We start from the raw sequence: 22080 nt of genomic DNA on the forward strand, positions 1-22080 counted from the left end.
AATCTTCATGCATGACGGAAGAGTGTGCGCAGGTTCGGGTGCAGAACCCTGCCCTGCTGCTGTGACCGGAGAATGTCCCATAGGGGCAGTTTGATCAGAGGCTCAATGGTCATGCTCAGGAGTTTGGGATACCAAATTCTCCATGCTCAATCCAGAGCCACTACGATGACTTGGACTTTGTCTGTCTTGATCTTTTTGAAAACTCGGGGCAGGAGACAGATAGGCGAAAAGGCATACAGGAGTCCTGAGTTCCATTTTAAATGGCATGCGTCTAAGTGAGAGCCACTTTGGTAACTCCAAAGCAAGGAAGTGCTGACATTGCTGATTTCGTTAATGGTGAACAGATCAAATAAAGGTTCTCACCATTCTTGGAAGAGACCTCGCACCACCTCCTATGGTAGTTGCCATTCATGATCCACAAGGCATTGAAGGCTGAGTTTATTTTCCCTGCCAGGTGTCGCACCACTAGGAGTATGTTCTGGCACTCCAGCTAAGTGCAGAGTTGCAGAGCCTCCTGACACAGGGTTCATGACCCCTCCCTGCCCTGTTTGTTGCATTACCATATGGTATGCCTAAGTACACCTGAGCCCCCCCGGCCTTTGATGGATGCTACAATGGCTTTCAGTGCCTAGTAAATAGTTCGCAGCACAAGAAGATTGATATGAAGCTGAGATTCCGCAGGACACCTCTCTAAGATCTCCACCTCTCCAAGATGGTTGCCTCAACCCAGAAGCGATGTATTGTTCACCACTGTCAGTTCTGGCTGAGGAAAGGAGAGAGGTTTGCCGCTGACCCAATCTCATTTAGTCAGCCACAACTCCACATCCTTTGCTGTCTCCTTTGAAATCTGGACCAAGTTAGAGAGGTTCTCCTGGTGCGGTGCCCACTGGAGCTTCAGATCCAAATTCTATGCTTGCATATGCCTTCTGGCGTGCTTTACCAGCAGGATGCGGGAGGCCATCAGAACCAGCAGCCTAAGTGAAATCCAGGATTCAGGCTGAAACGTCAGGATCAAAGTCTGAATATCTTGGAGTCTCTGCTCCCGGGGGGGGGAGGGGGGTTAAATGTCGAACTGCACTGCATCCGGAATAGCTCAGATGAAATGGTGCATCAAAGGAGTCAGGTGTGAGTTAGGCACATTGATAGTGAATCCCAGCGAGTGCAAAAGGATATCCATAGTCTGGAGGTGAGTGACGAATACCTGGGGTGAAACTGCCTCCAGCAGGCAGCCGTCAAGGTAGGAGGAGGCTGGTTGTTGTACCAGCGGGAACGGCTGGTAGACCGGACGTCCATAGGTGCCCCAGTAGGAATGAAAGGACTGCTGCTGCAACCGGGCAGATAAAGAAAGCTTGAGAGATTTGGCAGAGACTTTGCTTTCCCAAAAGTGCTTGAGCACTGTGTCAGTCTTATCACCAAGCAGGCGGGAGCTGTCGAAGGGCATGTCAATCAGGGATTCCTGAACATCCCACAAAAACCTGGTGGACCGCAGCCATGCATGGTCATGTAGCACCACTGTGGAGGCCATGGCTCTGCCTAGGAAGTTCCTTGTGTCCAGCCTGTACCTAATGGTGAACTTTGCTGAATCCCATACATCAGCGAGGACTTGGTTGATGATGCTGTGACCCTCATCTGGAAGCATCCAAAGCAGCTGTGCTACCAAGTCCCACAAGGAATAATAGTACCGGCCCAAGAGGCATGCAATGTTTACCAACATCATGACTATGCTGCTGAAAGAAAAGATGCACTTCCCAACAGTCTCTTGAATTTCTTGTCCAGTGGTGTAGACAGGAACGCATTTGGGTTGACCTTAGAGGTTGAGACCTGCACCTCCAGGCTCTCAGGGGGCTGGGTCTCCTGGGAGGGAACATTGGTGTCAGGCAATCATATGATGCACAGGAGCCCCTGTGCACGGTTTGGCCCAGGCCTCTAGAAGAAATTCAGTGAGGACTTCATTAAAAGGAGGAAGGGCTCATCGAAACACAATCCTGGAAGAAGCACGTCTGTGTCGATGTTGATCTTGACCTTGGCTACTGACAGCTGTTTTCAAGACCCTCCACAGCCCCGTGCACTTCAGATTGGCAAAGGATCTGTCTTCCTTCAAAACCAGGCCCGAAGGGGAAACCATGCCAGAGTGTAGGAAAGTATCCTGCCCACTGGTGTCACTGAGCTCCACATACCATTTCTCAGCTGGATCATGGTCCTCCTCCAAAGGACCAAACCCTTCCTTCCCACCTCCCCATGCAGAGAGGAAAGGGTTATCAATGGGTGCAAAGTCCAAGGGTTGGTGGGGTCTGGACGATGCAGCAATTACCTTCAGCTGTGTCTTGGCGGCGCTATCTCAGAGTCGGGAAAATGTATGGACTCACCATTGTCGATGTTAAGGGAGGGAAAAAGCACTAGTGTCAGCATTAGATCGGATCCTTCGAGTAGATCCAGAGGGCCCAGCTGGTTTCGGGGGTGCACCACCGGCAGTAAACCAACTGGTACACACAATGGTTCTGGAGAGCCCCAAGGCATTCTAGCAGGAGGTGGTGGTCCAGAGATGGCGTGTATGGTGGCGTAAAATCCTTTGAGTTGAACAGACATTGTTATGGCTTTGGAGAATTCAGAGTAGTGGGGAGTGGGCTCTGATGCCAGCTCTGCAGATGGAGTGTGGGAATAGGACTTAGAAGTACTTTTCAACTTCTTTTTCTTGTGCTTCTTTGACTCATGCTACTTGGAGGAGAAATTATTTGTGTACAAAGGCAATTCTGTGGGAACTGCTCAGAGAATGGCCCAAACAGCAGCCCTGAGAATAAGACTGGGACTAATTATGGAGCAGAGACTTCTTCTGCCACACTGCCAGGAGCTTCATCACATACTCTAGCATCGCTATAAGGTTCATCGAGTCACACTCAGCACGGGCCATGGAGTCGTGACTCAACACTCCGTATGAAGCTTAAAACCAGTAGGTTTAGAAGGGGACATGTCCCTAGCAAACTGGGAGGAACTGCTCCAAAGCAGGTCAACAAAAGCTCAAACCAAGCATTGGAAATGCCAATAGGCCTGACTTTAAAGGAATGTTGCATGGTTAGGTGAAGCATTACCAATAAATACCATGGAAATTAATATATATTTGTGTGGAATCAAAGAACTATAGAATAATATTAGTGTAGGTTAAAAGTTGGTTAACATTTGCACTATCAAGCCAGACCTAAAAATCCATGAAATTTAAAGCTCAGCCAATTGGACAAATAAACAAAATGATCATGGAGGGCAAGCACTTTTTTGTGGAAGCACACAACTTTTGCCCAATCAAAACAGGTTTTCCTGGCTCTCAACATGTGAGTGGAGCCAAAGCCCATGCAGTGATGGTCGCATTACATTTTCCGGCGACAGCTGTGCTGTCAAGCTAGACCATAAAATGTGGTAAAAAATAAATGAAGTAGCTCCCGGAATCCAAGCTGTTGGTACGGGAGGAAAGGAACTAAAGTTAGCACGCTGAGATGAGGCTTATATGAGCACTGCATTGTAATTTCCGAAGCGGATGGCCTCAACGTGGAGTTGATCGACACCACCTACCGGCATGAGTATGTACTGCTCAAGTATTCCCTAATATCTGTGTTGTAGCATAGTAGTGGTTTATTTAAAGGAGAGTTTGGGCTGCTTGTCAAGGACGCCATTAAAAATGCCCCAAAAATCTCGCAAAAACAGGGTTATCAACCAAACAATGACTACAAGGTTTATGGTATATCTGCAAATCAATAGTTTGTCACCCAGTGACTTCAGATGCTGAAAGGTGCGATGTTTTCTAGCAGGTATACCAGCTAAATTTATTGAAATCTGCACAGATTCCTGCATAATATTTCCTAAAAGTCTATATTCTGGAGTATAGTGCCCACACAGGAGTAATTTTGTGTCTGACTTGTTATGGAGTTCTAACAGAGCTAGCTGGTCAACTTAGAATCCTGGGAAACAAATTTTAGTTCCACATTTTTTGTTTCAGAAATTACAAAGTTTTCCTCTAGAACATATAGCCCACTGTATGATGTTCAAAAAAGTATATCTTAGAGACAGAAAGCTTCATTTTAAATTGTTGATGGGAGTTAAGGGTTGACGATACACAAACCGTTTTGGTTTTTTTGTCCTCATATCACCATTGTTTGCAAAGTCAAGCCTGATATCCGACCTGTACCACTCCAGGCAATTTGCAGTTGAACATCTAGTCCTGCGATCTAGTCCATCCAGTTTCCTGGTTACTGGTTCCACGCAGGTTTCACAGTAGGACAAGGGAATTAGGTTCTTACTGTTCCATTCCAGCTCAAAAAATCATCCCAGATCTTACTACGTAGGCCACCCTCAATTTCTGGATCCATTTTGCTAATAGTTTTTATCGCCTGGAGCCAATCAAGACCACAAGGTGGTATGGGGTCTGTCCATCTCTTGCAGAGCTCTCTTCTGGCAAGGAGGATCATATAAAAAAGTAAGTCTCACCTATTTGCTGATACAGACAGAGTCGGCTGATCTTCCAGCCCTATCAGTATGAACCTTAAGCTCGTTTTTATATTGGTCTGCAGAATATTTTTAATTACTTTCTTTACCGTATGCCAATACTCCTGTAGCTGGGGGCATTGAAAAAACATGTGTCAATCGTCAGCACTTAGCATACCACATCTACGGCATCTTGGAGCTGGGGCTGATATAAATTTTGCAAGTTTCTGGGGGGGTCCTATAGAGCCTGTTAACTGTAAAGAAGTAGTTTCTCTTCAGATTGGCTGGTTTAACCACCTTGTAGAGTAGCCTGAATGAGAGTTGCCAGATTCTCTGCGGCTCCGTCATCTAAATTACCCCATCCAAGATCTCATATGGTGGTTTTAACTTCTTATCTTTTGAGAGCAACAGAGTCCAGTACTAGTCGGTGAATTCCTTACTTCTAAGGGCCTCATTCTGCAAATTCTTTTTCAAATTTCCACACTCCGCCAATCTCCCTTCTATTGGCCTTCACCCAAGATAGCAACTGCAGGTATTTGAATCTTGAGAGTGAATCACCTGTTTTTGCCATCAAGATTTCCCATGGCACCACTTCCTGCATCACCATGAAATCCTCTCACAGTTCAATTCCCGCCCTCCTTAATGTGATACTTAGCTGATCTTGGAAGCACTCTGGCATGCCTTGTGAGTCCCAAATTGGTGCACCATCCGAAAAATAGCCCATTCCAGGTATGTTCCTTATCCCTAACCATAGGGTAAGTGCTGCCTTAAGCGTCTTCAGTCTAACTTAAATAAAAAACCTTGCCCCAAACTTATAAAGAAACCCTTTAGTGCCCCACTTCTTTACCATTTCCTCCAATAGCCCACCCCTTTCCAAGGGCCCCGGTTTGCCTGAAAGGATTCTGCAGTTTTTAAACTGGAAGGCCATGCAATATAGTCTTAAATCAGCAAGAGCCAACCTGCCTTTTTCCAACTCATGCCTCAGTTTCTTCCAGGCAAGCCTGGCTCCCCTAGCTGCCCAGACAAAACTAACCAATTTCCCCTGTAGTTTATCGATCATGCCTTTGGGAAAAGTGAGAGGAATACAATTACAAAGAAATATCAGCTTGGGTAGTAGCACCATTTTAATTAAATGTACTCATCCATATAATGACGGGCAGATTCTTCCATCTGGCAAGTGTTCTGTCAATTTCCTTCGCTACCTTCTCTAGATAGAGCTGAGGAATTCCCTCTAATGAGTTTGGGATGCCTATTCCAAGGTATCTGATCTCTCTCTGAACATCTCCCTTCCAATGTGGAACATTTCAACCCAATACCCCACTTTTCGTGTTGTTGACCAGATAGCTGGATAGCACCCCAAACTCTTTAGCTAAAATTTCCACCCAGGGAATAGTTAAGACCGAATCTGCCGTAAAGTTTACAAGATCATCCGGATATAGCACGATTTTCTTTTTATATGTACCTGCACTAAAAGCGACTACCTGATCATCCTGACGAAGCATCTGGGCAAATGGTTCGATATAGATATCGAACAATAATGGTGAGATGGAGCACCCCTGTCGCATTCCTCTAAAGATCGGGAAGCTCTTAGTGAGAGAACCATTGAGGAGGATCCTAGCAATTGTACGGTTATATAAAGCTTTTAGTGTTGTTATAAAGCGTGGCCCAAACCCCATAATCTCCAGTACTTCCCATAAATAGTCCCAACATATGCGGTCAAAGGCCTTGGCGGCATCCAATGTAACTACCGCCAGGGTACCGACCTTGATGTAGCCAGGTCTATGCTACCAATTAATTGCTGAGTCAATTCGTGGATCTTCCTCCCAGGGATAAATCCTTTTTGATCCAGATGAATAAGTTGGGGAGCTAGTTTATCCAACCTACCCGCTAGAATGCTAACAAAGATCTAATAGTCCGCATTCAGCAGGGATATTGGTCGGTATGATTCTGCTTTCCCGGGGTCCTTGGCTGGTTTTAAGATCAAAACTATGGAGGCTTCTTTCCACGATTCTGGAGCCTGTGTCTCCGCCATTTGGACCGTGTTAAACAGGTTCTCCCAAGCAGGGAGGACTTCCTCTGTTAATATTTTATAGACTTCTGAGGGGATGGTATCTAAGCCAGCAGCCTTTCCATTCTTAGTTTTCGTGATTGCCCCCCGATCTCTTCCTGGGTAATTGGAGTGTCCATCATCTTTTCCAATTTGCCATTCAATACAGGGAGGCCAAGTGTCCTAAGCCAACTTTTAAGCTGGTGGGGGTCTGGAGTAATGTCTTCCCTTTAGAGCTGCGAAAAAAGAGCAACTATGTGATTCTGCATACCTTCCCAGTTGTAAAACACCTCCCCTGACAACCCTTCTCAGCTTCTTAATCTCATTCCTAGTTCTTTCAACCCTGGCCTTCCAGGCCAATAGCGCCCTTGCTTTCTCTCCATATTTAAATTCCCTCACGTTCTCTGCCAGCCACCTTGCCTTACACTTTAACTACAGCCTGATCTTATATTTCAGTTGGGCCTCTTCTAACCTTCTTACCATCCCCTCCCTTTCTTCTCCCTCACTTATAGATTGCAAGGCTTCCTCAAGATTGCCCACTTCCCTTTCTATATTTACAAATTCAGCCCGTTCTCTTCTCTACTTTTAGCATAGCTGAGACTTTAAAAAAAAAACATATTTATGCCTTAAAGGCATCCCACACTATTCCAGGGGAGGCAGTGTCTTTATTAATCATAAAGTATTCTGATGCAGCCTTTTTCAATGCAATCACCACCCCCTCATCTAAGAGAAGGGCATGCTTTATTGTCCATCTCTTACTAGGCTGCGGTCCTGGGGCCTGTAATGTCATAATAACAGCTGAGTAATCCGAAATGTGGGCTGGAAGATGTTCAATCTTTTTAATATTGGACGCTAAGCATCTTTCAACCAAAAAGTAGTCCAATCCAGCAGGCAACAAAGCAGGCAATGAACCTGGGAATCATGATTGATAATAAACTTTCTCTGAAGGATCACGTGAAGACACTCTCGGGTACATGCTTTGGAATAATGGGATGCTGAGGAATATCTTTCCGTGGATCCCCCTTGAGGCCAGAAAGACCTTAATACAGGCACTGCTAGTTAGTAGACTAGATTACGGTAGCGTACTACTAGTAGGAATGAGGGAGGATCTATTATCTAGGCTGCAAGTTGTGCAAAACACAGCAGCGCAGCTGGCTCTCAACAAACCGGGTTTGTACCCCGTCACTACCTCTTCTGCAAAAATTGCACTGGCTGCCCATCAGGAAGAGAGCAGTGTTTAAGCTCTCGACTTTAGTGTTTAAAGCACTGCAAGGGATGGGCCCGGCATACCTAAGGAAGAAGTTAATTTCCTATGTTCCTGTACATCAACTTAGATCAAGCAATCGGAAAGTGCTCTGCCCCTGTAAAATCCGTAAAATTAAAATGGGTGGGCGTGCTTTCTATCATCTTGCCCCCTTCCACTGGAACAGACTACCAGATGAGATCCGAGGCTGCACAACGTTGGTGCAGTTTAAGAGGCAGCTTAAAACAGGGATGTTCTAACGGCCATATTTTCATAAGTTACCGGTAGTGTGCAGCCAAGGCGCTGAGAGGTCCCTTTGGGGATGATTAGTTGCGCAATACAAGTTCTAATAATAATAATAATAATAATAATAATAATAATCTGGAAAAGTGACGATATTTTTTACTGTAATAGGTACACCCTCTTGCCTTCCCTCTCAGATGCCTCCAGGCGTCTACACACCCAAGGTCCTGCATCAAGCTTTTCAAGGCATGCCTCGTTCTAGGCACTGGGGCACTATCCCTTCGTGTAGACCTGTCAATTACAGGATCCAACAGTGTATTAAAATCTCTGCCCACAATCACAGGGACTGATATATCTACTAATCTTAGTTGCAACTCTATAATGTACTGTAGGTGGTCCTCATTAGGTCCATAGAAGTCGGCACATATGAACTCTCTATCTTCCCATTTCATACCTGCTAAGACCCATCTACCGGAGCTATCCATACTTGAGCTCAATCCTACTGCCTCTTCTAATTTAAATTGCAACACCCTTGCAGCATTGTACTTGGTCGGAGACTGCGAAAATCTGGATCTAACCACACCTGCCTAATTCACTTGCTAACAACTGCTGTAAAACCACGATTTGCTCCTGACTTTCTTCCAGATACCTCAGCACTACCCTCTGTCTGGGGGGTTTTGACCTAAGGCTGTTCACATTCCATGTAAGTATATCAATGCTAGCCATCGTACTTCCTCTCATTCCACCTCCTGATTCATCGCTGACTCATTGAAGCTCTCCCAACTGGGTGATTCTGAGGACTTTTTTTTGTTAAACAAACCTTTTGAGAAAATATTTGTTTGCAAATAAAAATAACCTTGAGTATTACTTAGGGATTCTGGTATTGTGCTTGCTCTAAGGGAAGCAAATACTAATAAGTTCTTCATCAAAGATATGTCACACATCTAGCACCCTCCTCCCCCTACTTTTCAGAAAACTACCTTACTTGCAGGCAGTCCAAATCATAGATCTTCACCCACAAAAAAGATTTTTGTAGTGGTTACCTGGTTCAATATTAGCTCACATTTTGTCACCAAATGAGACTCACCTCTACAAGCCTACATCCTGAACACTTGTTGGTAGGCAACCAAGTAATTTTGAGTAGGATTGGATACTTCACCCTTGCCACACAGACCAGGTTACATACAGAACCAAGGATAGCCACAGGAGCTCCATGACACAAAAGAAGCACTCTGACAAGTCTGCTTTTCTTAAACTGGATTAAGTAGGAAGAATGTTAAGAAATATATTGAAACCTAAGGTGGAAGGCCACTTTAAAGAGTTATCTTTCACTTCTCAGTATACCTAATGGTGAATTAGTGAATTGAACTTCAATACTAGAAGACATCTTGCCTGTCGAGCAGTGGGTTTTGGAGAGTCACTAAACACTGTTGCATTGCAGCAGGTTGGAACATAATGGCTCATCATAGTAAGACAAATTTAAAACATGGTCACAGCAAATGTGAGTAGAGCTTATAAGTGAGACCTATCCTGGACACACAAATAGAAATTATATCCTTAAATACCCTTTTGCAGATCCTGTCAGATGACCAAATGGGTTGCTCCACTATATGATCTCTTTCATAGGTATTTATAGTTGACGGCTAAAAAGTAGGTCAAATTAAGTAAGAGTAGATGTGGTTTCTAGTAGCTCAAATAATGGTGTACAATACCACTTCATAATTTCCTGCTGAATCTGGCACCATTTTGGGACACACATTCAGTCTTATCCTCGTTATTATATATTGGCCACCATAAAATATTTATCTGTTACACCTTGTATCTACTGCCTGCCCTGGATCCCACTCCTCACCACCACAGTAGTATTATTCAGCCTCATAAAACAAGCTTCTGGATTATTGGAATAATGTCTTAATTTGATGCAATTAGCCAGTGCAGGTTTTCTATGGCCAGGGTATTGTTCTGCGTTTTCCCAGCCTAAGGACCAATGTTACAACTGAATATTAGAGAATCTAAATTTATGTAAAGTAAGTTTGGTAGACTCTCACATAATAGAAATAGAAATAGGTCATGTTGCCCCTCTATGTAAGTGAAGGTGCAGTACAGTAATTGTACTTACTCTGCTGTGTTTTGAGTTAGTTGTCTTGCTGTGGTGCTGCACTGAACAGGAACTGAAAGAAAGAGAAGTAAAATTACTATACTGATACTCTGGCTAAAAACATGACCCTATATCAAAGGATTCAAACGTAACAAGCCTCACATATTACTACAGTGACCAAACCTTCTAGAGCAGGTTGTTTTGACACCCAGTTGTTCTATTCCTCCAATTTATAAAGTGTCCTGAACATGCAACCGCTGATAAGCACATTAAATGTCAACTCAGAAACTGGAAGTTGCTGTCAAAGAAATGTTGTCAAGCAAACCTGCTTTGTCCCATTCCAGACCACAAACAGCTTTACCTCTTTATCACATTTTTACCTACTACAACGATGTAGAATTCCATCCGTAATGTAATGCGCTTGTGCTTTGCAGATTCCTGGCAAAATACATCACTAGAAACTATTCTCCTAAGCCACAGTATCAGATGGAAACTAGTTAAAATTATTGCAAGGAAAAGGCAGCTGTGAAGCCATATAAAAATATCACAAGTTACACCTGGGGTGCATTGCTCAGTTTTACCTTCGGGAGGCTGAGGAGGGCTCGTGGGTGGGAAGACACTGTTGGCTGAGGTAAAAATGAAAGATCCTGTCCAGGCACCATAACTCCGGGTTGTTACTCCATTCCTGGTGGATTCCTGGTAGCTGCCTTGTCCCGGCTTCTTCTCCATTCTCACTCTGCCTCCAGCACTGATGATTTTACCTGCGTTGATTGCGGCTCTGCAGATGGAAGAGTCCTGAGGGAGAAGCAGCAATAGTCAGGAAATAATAATATGATATTTCACACTTACTTTTTTATTCCTAACTTAATTTGCCATATTTCCTGCAAAGTTACAAAAACAATCAACACATCAGCTGGATGTGTGCAACACATAAACTTACGTCTGTGTAGATATCAGTCCCCCACACTGCAACTTCCTGTTTCAGGCATCCGTCAGGGCAAATAACTCTAGAAGAGAATAGAGAATTACTACTGTCAGCTCCTTATGTGTGCACCACAGCCCTCAGTAAATGGACATTCTTTTTTTCTCTCCTATAGGAACACTTAATTGCCTGCCTAAGAAGGTGCATATAGCTTGAAAACAACTATTAAGAAAAAATCCCCCATTATTGCCGCTTTTGACTAGTTTCCTTCATTCCATGTATCTTCAGAGCCAAGATTTGTAGGCCAAAGTTTAATTTGAGTGGTAGCGGCCCAAGAAACAACTCAAGAATTTCTACCAAAATATTTTTCACAAAATAGTGTATACCAATTTTTGAAAGATATCTAAAATTAGAACATTGGAATGTTGGGAGCTCCATTGAAGACAATTGTGTGCTCCATGCTTTTACGGGCCGATAAAGGCTCGCAAAGCAACATTCCAATGTTTTCACAAAGGCTTCTCGGAGTTCGAGGGAATTTAAAACCCTCGAACTCCGAGAGGCCTTTGTTTTATTTAGTGGCAGAATGTTCTAATAGCCTAATAGCCCTTCGTGGCTGGGCTATACGGGCTATTAGAACATTGGAATGTTGGTAGCTCCATTGAAAACAATGGAGTGCTCCGGGCTTATAATGACTGGTATAAGCCCGGAGCTCCAACATTCCAATGCTTCTTTGTTCACAGCTCTGGCTGTGAACAAAGGCTTTAGGGAGCCTGAGGGGATTTGAATCCCCTCGCGCTCCCTGAAGGCTTCGTTTTATTTGTTAGAACATTCTGCCCTCTAGTGGCAGAATAATCTAATAGCCTTATAGCCCTTCGTAGCAGGGCTATACCGGCTTTTAAAGTCCCTCTGCTTTGTTAACCCTCGCCTTCGGCTCGGGATTTTAACGCTGGAGCGGGCCTTTAATAGCCGGTATAGCCCGCTACAGCGGACTATAAGAGTATATTGTAAAGAGCCCAGTTGGTGCTTTTATGAAGAAAGCAATTCATAAGATTCCGTCAAACTGTCATCATGGTTAAAGCATGACAAGATAACATATAATGCAAGAAGGCTAGTGTTATACTTGAACTTATACTGTCTTGCCATGACCTGTGCACTGGCAAAATGAACAGGTATCTCAGGAAAATGAGCGGAGGTTAAACATTGGAAAGATAGGTGTCAGGATCCTGAAAGGTCATACAATAACCATTGTTTGACTTCATGCCCTGGACACACACACTGTGCTATCTGAAAAGTGGGTATGGTAGCATTTCTTCTACCACGTATTTCTGCCCCTAATTAATCGAAAACACAAGGAGATGGATATAAAATTTAAACTAATCTCAGCCACAGGCAATTGCTCGGAAAGCATCTCAATCCATCGTTTTTGCACACCATGCACCTCAATTTTTACCCAGTCATATGCATATCAGCTGTGACCCTGCTTCTCATGGAACCAGTCCAGTCCGGACTGCCAGGCCAGATCCTCCCTGAACCGGAACACAAGCAACCCAGGAACGGTTCTGTCCTTGTTATGGGTATGGGCTCTTCAGCTGGCTATAGCTTGGTCCCAGAAGCATAGTGTGCCCAGGACCCTCGTTTGGGCATACCCGGCACCCTTGGGGCGTCAAATGCAAAAACAACAAGGGATGGATGGAATGCATGAGTTAATCTCACCCACTGGCAATTGCTCGGGGAAGCATCTCAATCCATCATTTATGCACACCATGCACCTCAATTTTGAACAAGTCATATGCAAATCAGCTGTGACCCTGCTTCTCATGGGAACAGTCCAGCCTGGACTGCCAGGCCAGATCCTCCCTGAACTGGAACACAAGCAACCCAGGACCAGTTTTGCCATTATTATGGGCTCTTCAGCAGGTCACGGTCAAGACTGATTTGTGTACGGGTTCTGTCCATGGTATAGGCTCTTCAGCTGGTATAGCTTGGTTCCAGTGGCATAGTATGCCTGGGACTCATGCCTGGGCACACCCGACGCACCTAGGGTGTCAAAAGAAGAGAAAACAAGGTGATGGATGGAATGCTTGAATTTATCTCAACCACTGGCAATCGTTTGGACCGCATTCTGATCAATCGTTTTTCACACACTATGCCTCCTCAGTTTGGACACAGCCATATGCAAATCAGTTTTGACCCTGCTCCTCATAGGAGCAATCCAGTATGAACTGCCAGGCCAGGTCCTTCCTGACCTGGAACAAAAGCAACCCAGGACCAGTTTCGCCATTATTATTGGCTCTTCAGCAGGTTACGGTCAAGACTGATTCGTGTATACCTGGATCCAAACTGAGGTGGCATTCTGTGCAAAATAACAATGGATTGGGATGCGGCCCGAATGATTACCAGTGACTGAGATTCATTCAAGCATTCCATCCATCACTGTTTTGTATACGGAAATAACGATAAGCCTATGGCTCAGTGGGTATTTCCTCCCTCTACCAAAATAATGCCTTATTATTACTACAACCAAAAGCATTGATATTGTCCCATTAATGAGAAGTGTAAACTCTCATATATCTTTTACAACACACATGAACTGCCCCAGATATGATAAACATACGTTGAAGTATAAGCGAAAATGTAAAGTCAACCAGTTGAAATTTGGTGAATACATACACTTTTCGGATCATTACAAATTGCTTTCACTACTTAAGGTCTATTTCGAAAATATTTGTAATTTTGCATATTTGTGGCTTTTACAAAGGAGTGATGGAGTACACACATAGAGTTTGTTATGTGTTTCCAGTTAATCGCATTTAACATGGAAAAAGCAATTCCTGCCAACTCAGGATTATGAGTTTCTTGGTATCTCCACAGATAAACAGTATTTCACCTGGCGACTTCAGATGCTGACATAAACCAAGTTTTGCAGATGAAATACGAAGCATAACCATGCAGCAATCTGCACAGAAACACCAAATCCAGTATGTTATTGCCCAGCATCCAATAATCTGAAGTAGTCTGCCTACCCTGGGACAGCTTTTGTCTGAAGTGTAATAGACTTCTAAAAAGTCTTTAAAAGCTGCTGATGGCCTTTGAAATCAAGGCACAGAAATTTGTTTTGAAATTTGTTGGTTCAGAAATTACAGAACTTTCTTTTACAACAGGTACTGCGGTACAATAACTTTTAAAAAAAGACTTATTTGAGAGTGAACATTCATCTCTCATATATTTTGATAGGAATTGAGGCATAAGGATTAACAAACCTTCTAATAACATCTTATTCTTGAAAAAAACATGAAAATTAGGATGGGTTTCTGGAATAGTGCCCGATCTATGTGGACAAATCCTTCCATATTCCTTTCCAACGACATGTCAGAAATCAAGCACACCTGCAATAACCCAAACACAGATTTGCAGGCAGCACAAACATACATCCTAATACTAAAAAAAACCCTGTTGTAGTAGTTATCTGGTTACATATTAGTTCACACTTTGCTACTGGATAGAAGCAATTCCTACATACCTTCATCTTGATCACTTGCTGATTGACTAATTAGTCATTATTGAGCAGGTTTGGGTACACCCACCTCCCATCACAGACCAAATTAAACAGAGAACATAGGGAAGCCTCAGGGGCTTTGTGTCCTCAAAGAAGCTTCCCAATTAGTCATATTTTCTTGGAATGGCTCCAGTAGGGGGAATTTTAAGAAATGTTTTGAAATGTAAGCTGGGAGAACACCTTAAATTGTTTTTTCTTAATTCTCAAAATGTCTATGCAATGGATATTTTTTAATTGAACTTGCACACTAGATGGCATGGTATCTGTCCTGGAGTGCCTTTTGAAGAGTCATTAGGTACTGCTTGTAAGATATTGGGATATTAAACGAGAGGTGTGGAAGCCCCAGTCAAAAATTAAACATAATCCTTGTCAGGGTGAACGAAAACAAGTCACTAAATTAATTTATGGTTAACCCTCTGGTAGCTTGACACAAAAGCAGTCAGGCTTATTTTAGAGGCAATGCGTAAAGTATAAACGCAGCACTCAAACAGTAATAGAAAGAAAACGCAATACAAGAAAAATGGCAAACCAATTTAGAAAACTAGAGTAACTTTTAATCAATTAAAATGGCACCAAAACAACCTAAATCCATTCTGTAGAACCGGAGTTATGAGTTTTGCAAATTTCAAGAGAAAGATAGCACCAAAGAGAATAAAGCGGCAACTGCGGGTATCTGGTTGCCTGAGACCAGGACAAATTCACAAGATAAGGCGGACCTCGATGTAGGGCGCATTAGTTACAGGCACCAGGTTTTTCTTATTCTTAAATTTAATGTGGAACTTAGAAAAAACATCTTTCTTTGTCAGGGTGTCCAAGTGAAAAGGATTTGCTGCTGTGGAGAGGAACATAGCGGGTGCTAAGTAAATTCAGGCTAACTAGCTATTCACCTTGGGCAGATCAATAGAAGATAGTTCCCAGTCTTCTGTTGGTTCTCCAGGCAGATTTTTGGACAAAGACTCTCAGTCCCAGGTTTTAGTTTTTAGGTAGTAGGAGTACTACCAAGACTACTTCCAGTGGTCCAGGACCTGAGGGGCACCACTTGACGGGTTACTACTCCCTCCGGCAGAGTCCAGCAGCAGGGTTCAAGGCCTCTAAAAGCTTGTTGTGTCTAAGTAGCATACACAGGAAGCCAGCCAGTTAGCCCTTGGAATCACTCAGGTGGTCCTGGGTTCAAGGGAGCAGGCCCAATCTCCATTCCTCAGGCAGCAGAACACTTTTTCTGGCTGCGGGGGCAGCAAGGCAGTCCTTCTATTGAGTCTTCCACAGGTCCAGAAGAGATCGGGTTGGGGTCTGAGAGTGAGAGGCATGATTTCAGGTTCCTTTGTGTGTGCAGGATGCAAAGCCCTTTGACATCTAAGTGGGGTTGTGTACAGCTAGGCCCCCAGCCACCCTGGCAGGAAATCCCAACTTGTCCACACCTAGTAGTACCCTTTGTTTCACCTTCTGGCAGCAGCATACAACCCACAACAGCAGTCATGTGACCCAGGCTACTGAGAGAAAAGCACAGTGTCTTTGAGACCAAAAGTGCTAACATTCTAAAAGTAGCATTTTTACAATTGTAACATAAAATCCAACTTTACCATTAAAGAGGATTTTACATTATAATTCAAAAGAGGCCAATAAATATTTTCCTACCATCTCCCAATCTAAAGCTAGCATTTGTTAAATGTAATAAGGCAACCTAATGTACGTCAATGGGAAAGGTAGTCCTTTCAGTAGTGACAACCAAAGTTAGGAATTTTTCACTACCAGAACATATAAAACTTAAACCCACATGTCCACAGTTTTGAAAACCATCACCCTGTCCCAGGCTCATTTAGGGCCTACCTTAGGGTTGATGTATAAATATTAAAAAGGAAGGTTTAGGCCTGAAAAAAGGTTTACTTTACCAAGTTGAAAAGGGCAATTTAAAACTGAACTACAGGCTGCAGTGGCAGGCCTGAGAGATGTTTGAAAGGGCTACTTTAATAGGTGGCATAACAAATGCTGCAATCCCACTAGTTGCATTTCATTTACAGAACCTGGGTACAGGTAGTGCAATTTACGATGGTATTACAAGTAAATTAAATGTGTCAATTATATGTAGGGCAATTCTGTCATGTTTTAGGAAAAGATCGCAAGCATTTAGCACTGATTAGCAGTGGTAAAGTGCACAGAGTTCAAAAGCCAACAAAAAGGAATTCAGCAAAGCAGGGGGAGAAAATGCAAAAAGTATGGGGGTGACCCTGCCGAGAGAGCCAGATCCAACACAGCTGTATTGCAGGAGTTTGGAATTTAAATTTTCATCGCTCAAAGGTGAATACCAAAGAAAACTCCCAACTAAGCCACAAGTAGAGTTCGCATTTGCAATCTAATCCAGAAGCACAAATAGAAACATCTTCTTTACCAGGATTGTCTTCCCTTCAAACATAATATCTGACTGCTGAATGGGCTGCTCTACCATAACATCACATTGACAGATATTTAGAGCTGGTGTCCAAAAACTGGATCAGCTGTAGAAATAGCAAATTACATTTTGTGTACCTCACGTAATGGTGTACAATACCACTTTTTAACATTTATGAGTCTGGTAGCATTCAGGACACAAATTCAGTTTCTCATTAGATATTTCATAGTGGCCTTCAGAGAATATTCTTCTGTTTTACTGTGTGTCCACTGCTGGCCCTCCAACCCAACCCAACCCTCCCCATTCCAGAACACATGGGGTTATCATTTAAGAACAAGCACTTTAGAGCCTCACACAACTGGTGTCAGGGTACCTAGGATAAAGTATTGTTTTGGTGAAGTTATTAATTAGCCAGTTTCCTATGGAGGGTATAGAGCTGTCTGGTCTAGTCAGTGAATGTTAAAGAACATGAATTTAGGTCAAGAGGGTTTGGTAGAATCTGAAAGGGAAATGAATACAAATATGCAATGTGCTCCTGTATAAAGAAAGACATTTGTACTCACTCTGCTATACTTTGAGTTAGCTGTCTTGCTGTGGTGCTGCACTGAACAGAAACTGAAGAAAAGAGAAAACAATTACCATACTTGGAGATCGTCTGAAAAGATAATCTTTTATGAACAGTTTCAAGAGTGAAATCCAGAGGTATCACTGAAGTTTCAATATTCATTTGTCAGAAGCACTTCTAAGAGATCCAGGGAACAGCAAACACTTTACCACTGAAAGGCAAGAAGATATTTCCCAACCATCACTCTCCCCCTACCTATTATTTTCTGCTCACATTTGCTGACCATTAATAATGTCCAACCCTTCAAGAACAGGTTGTTTGAGCACAGATGTTCTATTCCCTCAAGTCCCAAACTGCCCTGAATTTGCTGATGCTGCAATGATGCTAGATACCTGCCCAGAGAATGGATGTAGCTGTCATAGAAATGTTACAGAGGTCATTTAATGTATCCCATTCTCAAAACCAAAACTGTTTTCCAAAATGATCAAAGTTTTGCCTCCAAAGCCTAAAATGTCATCTGTAAACTATATATACAATTGCTTTTCACAACTTCATCGTTCAACACCTCACTAGGCCCTGTTCTGCTTAACGACATTTCAGGCAGAACTGAATAATAAATAATAGTAAATAAAAGACAGTTGTGAAGATATCAACAGTTACACACTGGATGGATTACTCAGTGTTACCTTCGGGAGGCTGAGAAGGGCTTGTGGTTGGGAAGACGATGTTGGCGGAGGTAAATACGAAAGATCCAGAAAAGGCTCCATAACTCCGGGTTGTTACTCCATTCCTGGTGGATTCTTGGTAGCTGCCTTGTCCCGGCCTCTTCTCCATTCTCACTCTGCCCCCAGCATTGCTGACTTTCCCTGCGTTGAGTGCGGCTCTGCAGATGGAAGAGTCCTGAGGGAGAAGCAGCAACGATTATGAAATACAACATTTCACATTCACCTCTTCCTTCACGTGGCCAAAGTTTGCATAATTTTCCATATTTCATGAGTTACAAAAACCAATTGGCCATTATACGGAGGTGTTCAACATATAAACTTACGTCTGTGTGTGGAAATTTAGTTTGCAACTGAACATTATCTGCGCCATCTTGCCCCTCCCCAGCGCCACGCACCGGAAACGTACGACAGCCATTTTAGGCACCCCACTCTCTCTCCCCGCTCATCACCGATCACCAGCGCGTCCCCCTGGCGCTGCAAGCATTCCCCCGCGCGCCGGCCACCCCCGCTCTCTCATACACGGGCCATAAACCCTCTCCCTCTGCGCGACCCTGCCATGGAACCACATCCCACGCCTGACCGACATCCCATACATGGTCATGCATCTCTTTTGATAACCCCCTTCCTCTGCGCCCCATTGTCCGAACCGATCCCAGGCCATCACCTAGCCCTGCGGATGCAGTTTATTGCCCCTACTGTAAGGGAAACACCCCACATCAAAGGGATTACAGTAGATCAAGGCCCCCCACCCCCTGAGACCCGACACACACACCCCCGGGAATTGGCGGAATGTCCAGCTGTGATAGCCATCTCCTACTGTGGGTAGGGTGGGGGCTTCCACCGTAGGTATGTGTGGGAACGAGCTTGAAGTGGGGATTCTGAGGATGTTCTATCATGTATCAAAGCAATCTCAAGAATGTGCCATGTACAATAAACCGTGTAATAAAGCAATAAACTTGTGTATAAGAGGCCAGGCCTCAGAGATGTGGTTAGAGCACCTCATGACGATACCTTGCTGTCTGACCTGATGTGTTCTCCTCCGGAGAGAATAAAACCTTGTTTCCTGCCTTCCAGTCTCCGGCGCCTGCCTCTTTGTTGGTTTAGCATCGAATGGTATAAGAGGCGATTACCGCCGGGCAATACTTGAAAGGTTATCGACTACGACGGCCGCTACCATTTAACAATTGGCGTCCCAAGCGTGGGGCCCATCAGCGACACGTGGATCCAGTGGGAGAGGTCCCGACGACAGAGTGAACGACTGCAACGATCGGGAGAGCTCCTGCCCGATAGACCCTCGTCTGGCAGCCGATCATCCGAACTTCACTGGTTCCGAGCAGACCTCTCTCGAGTGATCTACGGTCCTGATTGGGAACCATCAGGAGTGCCGCGGCAAATACGGAGAGTAGAGGACGATCGGGCGCTGGAGGCGGAAGACGAGAAACTGTCCACGCGGTCCGGGTAAGGTCGTGAAACACGACAAATTGCGAAACGATTGATTGATTGATTGAAAATACTAGTATTTGCTTATTGATTGTTCTCTTTGAGATATTCGCTGCCTACAAACGGGGAGGAGTAGAAATACTCTCTCTTCCTTTGCAGATAGTGAAGGATAGGTAACGCAGACTTTTGTCCCCATTGTAACCCGTCGTGCCTATTTTTATCTCCCCACTGATTGATTGTCCGAATATTGATTGTTTTGAAGGATAGTGCTCTTTGAGATATTCTCTGTTTGCAAATAACGTAGAATAGAAATATTCTGTCTAGTCTTTGCAAATAGTGAAGGGTGGGTAACGCAGACTTTTGTCCCCATTGTAACCCGTCGTGCCTATCTCTTTCTCACCATTGATTGATTGATTGTCCGAACACTAGTTGTTCGATATTGGTTCTTTGGAGGTATTCTCTGCTTACAAATAACGTGGAATAGAGATATTCTATCTAGTCTTTGCAAGCAGTGAAAAGATAGGTAGTGCTGACTTTTGTCCCCGTTGTAACCCGTCATGCCTATCTTCTCCCCACTGATTGGTAGTTGGTTGTACCCGGACCGCTTATTAGAGGTGGACCACCCGGCTCCACTGGAGGACACCCCTAATAAGGACATATTTACTAAATATGGATTAGTCGCTGTAGCTTACAGCAAGCTAGGGAATAAAAATCGCTATAAAGAAACAAAAATAATCTAGTGAGACCAGTGAACCGCTGATGGGATCCTTTTTGACCCTACAAACGCAAGAAACGCTAGGAAATAGCCCTTTACGAGGAATATGAAACTAGGAGGAGGAGCCAAGCCCACGGTCGAGGTAGCCATGAGGTAGCTCGGCTCCGCCGCTCTCATTGCCTAAAACATGTCTGCCTTACTGCCCACCCCACCTAGTAAATGCGACAAAATCCTGCACCAACGGAAGCCTGCTGGTACCCACTATCGACGTCCCCGAACTGGGCTAGATCGCGCACAATTGGGCTATGTTATATTTCCGATTACGCAGTAACATCCTTGTGCTCGTTACCAGATTACAGATATGTACAACACTCCAACAAAGTAGTATAGTTATAACATTTTAATAACTTATAGGTATAACAAACACGCCAGGATAAACACATTAAAACACGTTTTAAAACAACTATTTACATGACAGTCCTCGCCCCTCCTTCTTCGAAATAGCAACATTGACCTGCTTTGGGCGGTCCTTTTAGTCGGCTTTGGGCTATAAAAGCCATGCAAAAATCCATCAACATCACTGGCGGACGATTGTGCGAATAGGCCGGAGGCTACACGCAGCGTCGAGGCTCTGGCAGCGCCAGGGTGGAGTCCACCACGTTGTACTGGCCTTCCCATTCTCCGCTTCGACCGGCAGCGAAGGGTGCCCTGGCAGGGGGGAAGCGACGCGGACGGGCCTCCCCCGCCTCCCCAGGTGGAGGCTCGCCAGCAGAGAGGGCACCCCTGCCGATTCACTCGCCGGCCGGCTGAGTGAGCGCCCCTGCACTCACCGACCAAGCTGCAGCAGGACAGCCATTCAAGTCTTGCCGGCCGGGTAACCACTCAGGCGCGGATCCTCTAAGATTGCCATTAACGTTTCACTCGAGAAATGGGCCCCCGCAGCCGAGTGATCAAGGGACCCACCCCGGTGGTGATACCATCGAACTGCTGCTGTCGCTGCCACTGGACTCCCGAGATGGCGGTTGGTTCTTCAGATTTAGGCCCAGTCCGCTAAAAAGACGGCTCTGGACTCGAAAGCTTGTCTGCTCGGGCGTGGGCCCCATCCTTGAAAAACACCCTCTCAGCTTTGCAGATTCTGCGGGAGTCATTGACATTCGACTCCCGTGGACCTCCGGTGGGGGCAATCGCCGCTTTTTGCTTGATTATTCCACATTAACTTGTCCTTGCCCCGGGCGGCAGCCATCTTGCCTCCGTTTGGTGCCGTAAAAGAAAGACTGATTCAGGGCGACAGCGGAAGACCCCGCCTGCTGTCCCGCCCCAAGGACGGACAACGGCATAGCTACAAGACCGCGGTGACGCCATGCTGACGCAAGCTGACGCTGACGAAAAGTTCTCGAACTACCGAAAGGGATTCTGGTCCGGCAGCTAGTTAGTGGGAAGACTTAGACTGTGCACTGGACCCACCCGACCTCGCCCCAAAATGGCGCCGAGACGCCTCTCACACCGTGGCCGGCCTGAACGGTTGTAGGCCTGTATTTGTATACTGACATTGTTTTAAATAAAGGGCTTCTTAAAGGAATTACGGAATCAATGTCATGACAAATCATCTAGGTTGGTAAAGGTTTTTGAATAAATGATTATTACTCCCAAGCAATAGATAGCAGATAATG

At 44.6% G+C, this 22080-nt stretch overlaps 1 protein-coding gene across 1 annotated transcript in view; it reads right to left on the minus strand.

Annotated features, from left to right (window-relative positions):
- The window catches only part of LOC146833841 (uncharacterized), a 750859-nt gene that overhangs the window by 59685 nt on the left and 669094 nt on the right, over positions 1–22080 (minus strand). Inside the window, exons 45-49 of the mRNA XM_085599920.1 lie at positions 18217–18430; positions 17529–17580; positions 11042–11108; positions 10683–10896; positions 10123–10174 (exon numbers count right to left, since the gene is read on the minus strand). Of these exons, the coding sequence (XP_085456046.1) occupies positions 10123–10174; positions 10683–10896; positions 11042–11108; positions 17529–17580; positions 18217–18430 (599 nt within the window). The remainder of the gene's footprint in view (positions 1–10122; positions 10175–10682; positions 10897–11041; positions 11109–17528; positions 17581–18216; positions 18431–22080) is intronic.

The sequence above is a fragment of the Triturus cristatus genome, chromosome 4_2 (genome assembly GCF_964204655.1).
Source record: "Triturus cristatus chromosome 4_2, aTriCri1.1, whole genome shotgun sequence".
Taxonomy (NCBI): Eukaryota; Metazoa; Chordata; class Amphibia; order Caudata; family Salamandridae; genus Triturus; species Triturus cristatus.